The 12,397-nt window shown below is 50.6% G+C and overlaps 1 protein-coding gene across 1 annotated transcript in view; it reads left to right on the top strand.

Moving 5' to 3' along the window:
• CSMD2 (CUB and Sushi multiple domains 2) overlaps positions 1 to 12,397 on the top strand; it is a 682,283-nt gene that overhangs the window by 243,200 nt on the left and 426,686 nt on the right. Inside the window, exon 4 of the mRNA XM_069545242.1 lies at positions 484 to 678. Within this exon, the coding sequence (XP_069401343.1) occupies positions 484 to 678 (195 nt within the window). The remainder of the gene's footprint in view (positions 1 to 483; positions 679 to 12,397) is intronic.

Here is a 12,397-nt window from a genome sequence, read left to right as displayed (position 1 = left end):
TGAGTGTTCACTCACACATGCCCAGTGAGAAAGTGGGTGGTGTTATTTAGTCTTAATTAGCTCAACCAGAGACAAATTCCTGGAAAACAGTTCAGGCAGGCGTTTGTGGTTTGGGGTCTGTGCTCCTTGGAGGAGGACATGCAGACCTTTTGTAGCAACAGATAAAATGACCCTGAGTGGTGAAGGCAGGATACAGCTGTGACTGATTGAACTGATCCACAGCTTCAAACATACTTCACACCCAGGGCTGCTCATGAGAAAGGGCAGGAAACCTGGATGTCCGGGAATAAATCGCACTTGGGGCTCCTTTTGAGCACGTGACCCCTGTGAGTACTCAGGGTCCAGGCAGCCGGGAGGGCACAGTCCTGTCCTAGGGAAGAGAGGAGGCTTGGGGAGGGGGGTCGCCCAGGGAGGTGGCGCTCGGAGGCAGGGGGTCAGGCCTGGAGCCCCGTTCACGGGCTGCGTCTCTCTTTCTGCTCACAGTGCTCCCCAGCCACACATGTGGGAACCCCGGGCGGCTGCCCAACGGCGTCCAGCAAGGCTCTACCTTCAACCTCGGTGACAAGGTCCGCTACAGCTGCAACCCCGGCTTCTTCCTGGAGGGCCACGCTGTGCTCACCTGCCACGCTGGCTCCGAGAACAGTGCCACGTGGGACTTCCCGCTGCCCTCCTGCCGAGGTAGGTGGCCAGGGCGGGTCTCAGGGGTGGATGGCCCCTGGGAGGCCTGGTGGACCTTCCAGTGGGAGCTGGTCTCTGTCTGCTCCAGCAGGGCATGGGGTCCCCACCATGGGGAGTATGTGTCTTGGAGCCACCCAGGGCCCTCAGGGGCCCCACGTATTCTGGGGGCTTTTAGGTTTCATCAGACCTCCTAGTCCTCAGATGTGTACTCTCTCAGCCTCCTTCCTCCACACCAGCAAATTTATTTTTAGCTGGTCTGCCCTCCGCTCATGCCCTCCTGTCTTAGAAGAGACATCATTTCTCTTCCTGTTACCGACGTGTCTCCCATGAATGGCTCTCTCCCAGCTGCTTTCCCCCTGACCTCACCCTGGCAGTTCTTTTCTTTAAATTCAGCCCCTCTCTCTGTTTTATGGTGTTCCCCTCTCAGCCTTCAAATATGCTCAGAACCTCTTTACCCCAACACTGCCCCCCAGGAAGCCCCACCTCCCTTCAGCATTACGTCGACCTCAGCCTCCCAGCTGGGATGACCAGCTTGTCCTGGTTTCCCCAGCACATTCCCAATTCTTAGCTCCCAGAGTCCTGCATCATGGACACCCCCCTCAGTTCCAGACAAACGGAGACAGTTGATCACTCTTTTCCCAGCCTATTTCTCCCTCTCCCCACAATAATCAAGCTTACTTCTAAGATAATTTCTCATGCCTCTTATCTGATGACAAAAATAGCACATGATCATTTTAAGTGATCTTAGCAAATACAGAAAAGACCAAAGAAACAAAATTTCCCTGTTTTCACCATGATTTTCAAATATTCCCTTCCCATATTCTTCCTGTTTGTTTTTTTTTTTTCCAAATGGAAGAATAGCTGATTTACAATGTTGTGTTAGGTTTAGGTGTAAAGCAAAGTGATCCAGGCTTCCCTGACAGCTCAGTTGGTAAAGGATCAGCCTGCAGTGCAGGAGACCCCGGTTCGATTCCTGGGTCAGCAAGATCCACTGGAGAAGGGGTAGGCTATCCACTCCAGTATTCTGGCCCAGAGAATTCCATGGACTGTGTGGTCCATGGGGTCACAGTCAGACACGACTGAGCGACTTTCATTTTCAAAGTGATTCAGATGTACATATATCTATATAGATTCCTTTTCAGATGATTTTCTATTATAGGTTGTTACACGCTGTTGAACATATTAATAGTTCCCTGTGCTATAGAGTAAGACCTGGTTATTTGTCTATTTTATAGGTAATAGTGTATGCCCAGTAATCCTAAACTCTGAATTTATCCTCCCCCACCCCTGGCTTCCCCTTTGGTAACCCTAAACCTGTTTGCTTCACCTGTGAGTCTGTTTTTGTTTTGAAAATAAGTTCATTCTTATCACTCGTCTTAGATTCTTCCTATGTGTGTGTGTGTACGTGCTCAGTCATGGCCAACTCTTGGCTGGTCTTCCCGGGGATGGAGTGGGCTGGGGTGATGGTTCTCCCCAGTGCTCACATCACAGCAGTAATTCATGGGTGTGCGGAGCCTTTAGGGGTCACTACTCTCCCCCAGCTCACTCCTGACTCCTGTTCAGCCTCTCAGATGATGATAATTCTACCCCCCATTCCTTTTCCACTGGCTTTTCCCCCCATCTTCCCCTTAAATGCCAGAGTCTAGCATGGCCTCTTCACTGGGAACTTCTGGCATCTCTTGGAGTTTCTCACCCACTTTGCTGTGCGTGCTTAGTCGCTCAGTTGTGTCTGACTCTTTGTGACCCCATGGACTATAGCCCACCAGGCCCCTCTGTCAGTGGGATTTCCTAGGCAGGAATACTGGAGTGGGCTGCCATTTCCTTCTTCAAGGGATCTTCCCAACCCAGGGATCAAACCTGCATCTCCCGCCTCCTGCATTGCAGGTGGATTCTTTACCCACTGAGCCGTTGGGAAAGCCCACTAGCGCTGTTGCTTGAAGTGACACTTTGATCTCCAACCCTCCCTCTGTCCTAAGTGCCTGGCCCACAATTATATCAAACTCTCCTGAAGCCCTCCCTTCAAATGAGGCATGTCCAAACTTAACACTTTCTATTTTCCTGAACCTGCTCTTTGTGTTGCCCTCCCCAACTCGGTGATGAGTGTTACCATTCAAGGTGGCCAAATCAGACGTGCCAGGGGCATCTGACACTCCTCACCCTCTTTGCTCCCAGCATCCTTAGTCTCCATGTCCTGACAAATCCTTCTCTGCACTGACCTTCCCCTCCACACCTCTGCCGCTTTTCAGGGGACCCCGCTGCTGATGGTCCAGGCTCTCTCAGCTCTCACCGTCTCACTGCAGAGGATCTCCAGCCCCCCAGCCCTCTCACCGCACACATCCCAATTCATTCTCCACTGCAGGAGTGAACTTCCTAAGACACAGATCTGACAGCATCACTTCATGCTTAGATTCCTGCCAGTGGCTCTTTATCACTGACAGGGTCAAGTTCACATTCCTTAGCATGGAGCACAAGACCCTTCTGGAAGGAGTCCCAGACCGATCTTTCTAAGTCATTTCTAGGTAGCTTGCAATTAGCCACATCAGAAATGCTCCCTTCCAGAACACACAGTCTAGGGAAGTCAGCCAAGCACGTGAAATCTTACTTTCAGGAGGGCTTCAAGCCTTAGAGATTCCTGAGGGCCCAAGGGGGCTGAGATAAGGTTCTGTTCAAAACTGGGGTGGGGCCGAAGCACTGTCCCATTCTCGGAGCCCTCAGAGCCCCCCATTCCCTACACTTCAGGGTCCATTATTCTTATTCACTACATGGTGCATGAAGAGCTAAGAAGCATTCCCAATAACGTCCATGATTTTCTGAAAGTCATTTTCCAAACTGCCCTTCCTTAGGAGGCCAAACCAAAAGAACAGAGAAGGGTGTTCGTGTGCACAGACTTGGGGAGGATTAAAGCCTTTTGGCCTTTCTTCCTTTCTCATAGAACTCTTGGGGGATGGCATCTGTGAGTGGGTTAACTTCATCCACTGGGCAGTGGTCCGTAAATACTTGCTGAGTGAATGGATGGCTGGATGGGTCTAATTCACCATCAGAATTATGTAGGCCTATGAGCCCAAAGGAGAAATTACTGGCCTGGGTTAGCCCACCTGCCCAGCAGCTTGGAGTGACACGAGCTCTTTGGGTCCAAGGCTTCACAGAGCGTGTTGAAGGGTGGTGTACCTCTGCCTCAAACAGTATATGCCACCCGCCTGGCTGAAAGGAAGACTTGGAGACACAGCCCAGACCAAGAGGGAACAGGGACCAACCGGGCCCTGGGGGCAGAGCAGGTGTGAGTCTGGCCTCTCGGGAGGCCCATCCCGAGGCTACTAGTCCATCAAGGCTTGGCCCAGCTGGCAAAGGGAAGGAGGCAAGATTTCCCATCAGTTTATGTTATTTTGGGGCATCTTTTCAAAGGCAGATGTCCTTGGGAGCCCTAAACTTGTTGAACCTTTCTGATTCACAAGGAAGGCCATGTGGATTTCAGTAATGGGCCTCTGACTTGTGAGGTGCATTGCCCTGGATCAAAAAAGGTTGCCTGGGGGAAAGAAAGGGGTTCATATGCTCTAGGGACTGAGAGGCAGATGGTGGAAAGAAAGCAGTCTGAACAAGAAAGACTTGGTCTCTGAGGTCCAAGTCCAGGCTGCCCCTAAACCCAGGGAGATGGGCATTTGGTCTGCAGCAAGTTGGGTGGCTAGTGCTCAGCTGTATTCCAAATGTTCTGGATCCAGGGAGAGGAACCTGCAAAATATGAGACAGAAGCAGAACGTCAGGCATGGAGAGAGCATGGATTCAAACCTACATTCAACTTGAGCCATGCCAGCTCAGAGCTGTGGCTCACCGGCCTGCCACCAAGCCCGAATCTTAAAGCCAGGACATGAGTACTAGCCTTAAAGGGTGATTGTGTACATATTCACTCAGCATTTAACAACTTTTTTTAAAGATTTTTTTTTTGACATGGACCTTTTTTAAGTCTTTATTGAATTTGCTATAATATTGCTTCTTTTTTATGTTTTGATTTTTTAGCCATGAGGCATGTGGAACCTTAGCTTCTCAATCAGACATTGAACCCACACTCTCTGTGTTGGAAGACAAAGTCTTAACCACTGGACCTCCAAGGAAGTCCCAGGAATTAATTTAACAACTTCTGATTGAGTACCTACTCTGTGCTAGCTAGTCACTAACTCAATCTTTATTTAGTAAATTCTTGTAAAGTGCCAGATATTGTTCTAGATGCAGAGAACTGCAGTGATGAAGTCAGACCAAGTTCCATGAGCTCATAGAGTTTACCCTTTAGCATCTGGGAGGCAGAAACAGACAAAAGTCAAAGAAACAGTTTTCAGATTACCACTGGAACTATGAGGGAGATGAAATAGCTAGTGACAAGGGAGGGAGCTGTCAGGAGAGGACTCTCAGGAGGTGACATTTGAACTGTGTCCTGCGTGACAGGGCTTCCCAGATGGCGCTAGTGGTAAAGAACCTGCCTGCCAGTGCAGGAGATATCAAGAGACGCGGGTTCAATCCCTAGGTTGGAAAGATCCCCTGGAGGAGCGTATGCCAACCCACTGTGGTATTTTTGCCTGGAGAATCCATGAACAGAGGAGCCTGGCAGGCTGTAGTCTATGTGGTTGCATAGAGTCGGACTTGGCTGAAGTGACTTAGCATGCCTGAATGACAAGAAGGAGCCTATTGTGTGGAGACCTGGGGAAAGGAACCTCAGATGCAAAGACCCTCAGGTGGGAGAGAGCTTGGCATGTTAGAAGAAGAGAAAACCAGTCCATGGGGCAATGTAGAGTCAGGGCAGGAGATGAGGGAGTAGATGGGGCTGTGGACAAGTTTGGGACAAGAAGTTTGGCTTTGATTCAAAGTTCAGGAGGTAGCCAGGGAAGAGCTTTATGCAGAGGAGTGGCACAGTTGAACTGACTTTAAAAAAAAAAAGTTTGGATGATATAAAGGAGAGGGATTTTAGTTGGCAAGAGGCAAAACTGGGAAGCAAGTTAGGAGGCAGCCATTGCAGGTGTGCGGGCTGGAGCTGATGCATCTCAGTCAAGGGCGGCCATGGCAGAGATGGCGGGAAGGGGGCAGATTGGGTTTAGAGCACAGCCAGCAGCCTTGTGATGAAATGAATGCAGGTGTTGGTGGAACAAAGGGTCAAGGTTGACTCCTAGGCTCTTTCTGGAGTGCTGGCAGGGTGGGGATGCCAGTAACCAAAATGGGGGTGACTGGGGCAGGGAGCAGGAAGTGTGTACCCTAAGGACAGTCAAGAGAACTCATTTTGTCCAGGTCAAGTTTGAAAAGCCTATGATATCTCCAAGTAGAGGGTATCAGTTCTATGGCTAGAGGCAGTTCAGAGCTAGAAAGATCAGGAGAGGGGCAAGAGAGCCAGCATGGTGATGGAGATAGCTTAGAGGGCCTGGGCACTGCATGCTGGGCCCCTTGTGCTGAGCCAGTTATCCGACATACAGCAGGCACCAATGCCATGACCGGCAGCGTGAACACCGAGTGTTTCTGCCCATGGGGCCTCGGCAGGGACCGTGGCTCCCAGAGAGCTTCCCTAACTACAGTGTCCCTCCACTGCCATTGGGACCGCTGGTCCTAATTCTGTCGTCTTTGCCGTCCCTGGTGGCTCAGACAGTAAAGAATCTGCCTGCAATGCAGGAGACCTGGGCTCTGTCCCTGGGTAGGGAAGATCCCATGGAGAAGGGAATGGCTACCCACTCCAGTATTCTTGCCTGGAGAAGTCCATGGTCAGAGGAGCCTGGAGGGCTGCAGTCCATGGGGTCGCAAAGAGTCAGACACGACTGAGCGACTGACACGCTCACTTCACTTTATTGCCCATCACTACTGTTACTGTAGTGAAACCACTCAGCACGTGGGCTCTGGAGTCCAGTCACCTGGATTCCAATCCTGTCTGAGTGACTTTGGGCTAGCTACTCAACTTCCTGTGCCCCAGCCTTCTCACCTATGGATGATAAGAAGAGCCGTACTTAACTCCTAAGGCGAAGGGAGGCTCAAGTTGATAAACACTCCACATGGAGCACAGGGCCTTGTTCACAGTAATGACTCAGTGGCAGTTAGCTGTCATGATTCAGATAGCCATGGCTACCACTAGCCAGCATTTATCAAGCACGGACTGGGTGCCAGACCCCGTGTTATCTAATCCTCACGAAAAAAACCTCAGGATATTAAGATATTACAGTGAGGCAATGGAGGTTGGAGAGCTTGCTGGTCGTCACACAGCTAGAAGGTGATTCCACCCAAGTCTGTGTGCCAACCGACCATGATCTTGGCCACCCCTGTCTACTGCAGATGAGGACAGGGGCTTATGACCCATGGCAGGAGACTCATGGGGGCATTGCTCCTTCCAGAGCTGCTGCAGCCTGGTCAGAGCCCAAGACCCTGGTCCCTGCTGAGGTATATCCCCTACACAGGTCAGCCAGGCCAGGGGCTGCCCTGTCTCCATGGTTTCCCTTTGACCTTCCTCTTGAACTTGTCCCAGAAGCTCCTTAGGAGAAACCTCAGGGAAGCACCTGAGGTGCTTCTGCTGGGCATTGCTGCTTGAGGGTGGGGGCCTGGGTCTGAGGGACCAGAGTTTCCCATGAAGAAACCTGACCCAAGAACTCACCCAGCTCTACCTGAGCATGGGTGGGGGGCCCTCTCTCCCTGTGGAGAGAGCACACAGCCCCTGCCTCAGGCCCCTCAGGAGGAGAGAAGGAGAGTAGGAGGAGACCTCTCCCACCTGCAAAACCCGCCTCTGGGGTCTGGGGCTTCCAGGAGCCTGTGTCAGGACTGGCATCGCAGGGGCCGAGACCCGAGTGGCAGAGAAAGAGGTGGATAACAGCATGGAGTCTGAGCATCCTGGATTCTAATCCTGGACCCAACATTTAGTAGCCATGTGACTATGGGCCAGTTTTAAAAACTCTCTGAGCCTCAGTTTTCTCCTCTGACTGTGTGGATCACAATAAACTATGGAAAATTCGGAAAGAGATGGGAATACCAGACCACCTGACTTGCCTCTTGAGAAACCTATATGCAGGTCAGGAAGCAACAGTTAGAACTGGATATGGAACAACAGACTGGTTCCAAATAGGAAAAGGAGTGTGTCAAGGCTGTATATTGTCACCCTGCTTATTTAACTTACATGCAGAGTACATCATGAGAAACGCTGGGCTGGAAGAAGCACAAGGTGGAATCAAGATTGCCAGGAGAAATATCAATAACCTCAGATGACACCACCCTTATGGCAGAAAGTGAAGAGGAACTAAAAAGCGTCTTGATGAAAGTGAAAGAGGAGAGTGAAAAACTTGGCTTAAAACTCAACATTCAGAAAACAAAGATCATGGCATCTGGTCCCATCACTACATGGCAAATAGATGGGGAAATAGTAGAAACAGTGGCTGACTGTATTTTTCTGGGCTCCAGAATCACTGCAGATGGTGATTGCAGCCATGAAATTAAAAGACGCTTACTCCTTGGAAGTTATAACCGACCTAGACAGCATATTGAAAAGCAGAGACATTACTTTGCCAACAAAGGTCCGTCTAGTCAAGGCTGTGGTTTTTCCAGTGGTCATGAGTGAATGTGAGAGTTGGACTATAAAGAAAGCTGAGCACCGAAGAACTGATGCTTTTGAACTGCGGTGTTGGAGAAGACTCTTGAGAGTCTCTTGGACTGCAAGGAGATCCAACCAGTCCATTCTGAAGGAGATCAGTCCTGGGATTTCTTTGGAAGGAATGATGCTGAAGCTGAAACTCCAGTAGTTTGGCCACCTCATGTGAAGAGTTGACTCATTGGAAAAGACTCTGATGCTGGGAGGGATTGGAGGCAGGAGGAGAAGGGGACGACAGAGGATGAGATGGCTGGATGGCATCACCGACTCGATGAATGTGAGTTTGAGTGAACTCCGGGAGTTGGTGATGGACAGGGAGGCCTGGCGTGCTGTGACTCATGGGGTCGCAAAGAGTCGGACACGGCTGAGCGACTGGACTGAGCTGAAGGTGTGGATGGCATAACACCTGTCTCTCTGAGCTGTTAGAGAATCAAATGAGAAAATGCAGATGCAGGGGAAGCATCTGCCGTGACATCTGGCCTGTAAAGAAAGTGCAGCAAAGAAGCGGCACCTCACTGAGTGCCGTGTCCCGTCTACGTCATCCTCTCGGAACGGCACCTCGGGGGCAGTGTCTATGGAAGGAGTCTGGGGGTGGCAGAAACAGCGATGCTCTTGGGCAATTGGCAGTTTCTTCATTTTAGAAAGAGGTGTCCTTGTGGGATGAATTGAGATGGAAGCATCGATATAGGTCCACTAACCATGTATACAGTGGCTGGCGAGAGGGCAGCTGCTGCACAGTACAGGGAGCTCAACTCGGTGCTCCCCCTGATCTGGGGGGGGGGGCGGGGGGGGCAGCCAAGAGGGCAGCTGGTTCACACTGTTGTACAGCAGAAACTGACTCAACATTGTAAAGCAGTTATACTCCCACTAAATAAAAAGAAGGGGTGTCCTTGATAAAGCCAAGGATAAAGGGGCACCTGATGTGAAGAGCTGACCCATTGGAAAAGGCCCTGATGCTGGCAAAGATTGAAGGCAAAAAGGAGAAGGGGGTGACAGAGGATGAGATGGTTGGATGGCATCACTGACTCAACGGACATGAATTTGAGCAAACTCCGGGAGATAGGGGAGGACACGGGAGCCTGGCGTGCTGCAGACCATGGGGTCACAAAGAGTCGGACATAACTGAGCCACTGGACAACAACAACAAAAAGGGCAGAATTCTGAGCCCCCAGAAAAGGGAACTGGTGAGGGACACTGAGCTTCACAGTGGAAGGAAAGAGGGGGGCACTGCTGGTGGCTTTGGGGCTCTCATGCCCTGGCTCTCTCAGCCTTGCACTTGAGTTGTCAGATGGCGGCTTCTCTCCAAGAGGGGCCAATTGAGATTTTCCTTTTCTCAGAAGCTGAGTACCCCTGAGCAGGGAAGACATGGACAGAACCCCAGTGCGGAAGACCTCAGAGCTTCTAGGCATGCAAGAGAGTGCACGGGAGTTGGCTTCAGATGGTGGAGGGTGGGGAGGGGCACGATGCAAGTTCCTCCATCCCTACCTGAAATTTGTGAGTCACCAGAGAGTTAGCAGACGTCAAAGGGGGCTAAGGGAGAGTTCTGTGAAATTATAGTTAATTGAGGAAATTTCGGTGGAATTTAAAGATGGTCATAAATAAACTCATAAACTTGGAAAGGCAACTATCAGCATAACACACCTGCACCCTAGAATAGACATGACTTAATGGCGATGGAGAATGCCCATTGCCAGAGAAGGAGGAGGTGTAAATTAATATTTTAGGAGTGTGGTGTCAGCTGAAGGTTATATTTTACGACTTGAGGTTGTAACCATGAAATATGATGCCTTGTTTAAAGTGTGAGAGAATCTCCAAACAACTTTTACAGCATCTTCAATCAAAACTGGGTGATGCAGGAGCAAGAGTGTCAGAGGAGCCTAAGAGGCAGGGAAGACTCCAACAGCAGAGATGCCATCGTCAGAGCAGACTTGAGCCTCTACCCTCTAGAGGGTCTCAAACTCCCGAGTCCTCAGCTCGGCACAGTCTAGAAGTCATTGACTAAAACTGGGACATTTGGGAATGAATTTGAGGCAGTAAAAGTATGGTGGATGAGCCTAGAGCCTGTTACACAGAGTAGAAAGAGGAAAATATCATATATTCATGCATGTATATGGAATCTAGAAAATTAGTATGGATGAACCTATTTACAGAGAAGAAATGAAGACACAGATGTAGACGTATTAATTTGTCTGCCTTAACTCTTCTTTGTTTTTGGATTTTCTCACTTTTCTCATTAAATTTACTCTTTGGAATTGGAGGAAAACCTAGGAGGCTAAGGAAACAAGAGGGAGGGGATACCGAGGGTGGGGCGGGGGAGGGTAGAGAGGAGGCTCTGTCCCTGAAAAGGGACCCCTGCAGGCTCTGCCCTGAAAAGGGACCCCTGCAGGGTCCTGCTCAGTTTCAGGAGGTGTGATGTAGTGAAGTGAACTGAAGTGAAAGTCGCTCAGTCGTGTCCGACTCTTTGTGACCCCATGGACTGTATAGTCCATGGACTTCTCCAGGCCAGAATACTGGAATGGGTAGCCTTTCCCTTCTCCAGGGGATCTTAACCCAGGGATGGAACCCAGGTCTCCCATATTGCAGGCGGATTCCTTACCAGCTTCCCCAGTAGAGGAGACCATAGTCCGGGTGCCAGAGAGATGCAGCTGGAATCCTAGCTTGGTCACCTACTGTATCATCTTCTGAAAGTTACTGAATCTTTCTGAGCTTCAGTTTCCTATTTTCATTTATTTGTTCAACAGGTATTTACCGGGTGCCTCCTATATACTAGGAAGTGTGGTAGATTCTGGGGACAGAACAGACATGGACCCTGCACTCACAGATCTTACTGTCTAGACATTAAATAAATTACTCAGTTGATCAATTAATTATGGTAAAGTATGTGGTACTCTGAAAATATATGATGGGGAGAGAGGGGGTATTCTGTATCTGGAAACATTCTTGAGGAAATGACTCTTAGATTGGGACCTAAAGACTAAGGAGGGGCCAACCAGGCCCAAGGAGGTAGGGAAGAAGGTTCCAGAAAGAGAGGACAGCATTTTCACAGCTTCTTGGGCAGGGAGATGCTTGGTGCAGAAGAGCTGGGAGAAGGCCAGTGTGGTTATGGGAAGTAGGTGGGGGAGCGGCTGGTATGAGGGGAGGCCCTGTGAGGTGCTTGTCAGCCCCCGGAGATTCTGCTTTCTCCTGAAGGACAGTGGAGTTATCGAAGGTTCCTGTGGAGGGGCACGGTGTCACCAGGTCTATTCTTACTGGGATCACTAGAGAGTTGGACTGCGAAGAAAGCTGAGCACCAAAGAATTGAGGCTTTTGAACTATGGTGTTGGAGAAGACTCCTGAGAGTCCCTTGGACAACAAGGAGATCCAACCAGCCAATCCTAAAAGAAGTCAGTCCTGAATATTGGAAGGACTGATGCTGAAGCTGAAACTCCAATACTTTGGCCCCCTGATGTGAAGAATTGACTCATTGGAAAAGCCCTGATGCTGGGAAAGATTGAAGGCAGGAGGAGAAGGGGACAACAGAGGATGAGATGGTTGGATGGCATCACAAGTAAACTCCAGGAGTTGGTGATGGACAGGGAGACCTGGTATGCTGCAGTCCATGGGGTCGCAAAGAGTTGGGCACAACTGAGCTACTGAACTGAACTGGCCTCTGTGTGAGGAATGGGTGGGCAAGGGCAGGAGGGATGCTTGGAGACAGGAGGGAGGCTGGAGACCACACACCCCTGGGGCCAGCTCAAGGTCCCTGCACTCCTACCCTGCTCCCTCACCTTTCCATCTGTAGGTTTCCCCTCTAACATCGACCCCGTTGCTCCTTCTCTGCCTCCTTTCAGGAGCCCCTGCTTCTGTCTGCTGCCCATTAAATATTGCTTCCCTTCCCAGCCTTCTCCACTCCCATGGAGCCTGGCCCACTCCCAGCCTCTTGGGCTCCAGGCTCCGGGTCCTCTCCACGGTGCCGCCAGCCCATGTGCATGGCCACTTCTCAGCCTCCTCTGCACTCACCCTCGGCGTGGGGGTGGGGAAGCGCCCTTCCCCCACCGTCCCCATCACTGCCATCATCAGCGCTATTGGCCCGCTACAGACCTCCGGGTCTGCTTTCCCTCCTCCCCTTTGTGGTCCACTCCGGGG

Source organism: Ovis canadensis, chromosome 1 (assembly GCF_042477335.2).
Source record: "Ovis canadensis isolate MfBH-ARS-UI-01 breed Bighorn chromosome 1, ARS-UI_OviCan_v2, whole genome shotgun sequence".
NCBI lineage: Eukaryota > Metazoa > Chordata > Mammalia > Artiodactyla > Bovidae > Ovis > Ovis canadensis.
This window is presented reverse-complemented; position numbering and strand designations above follow the sequence as displayed.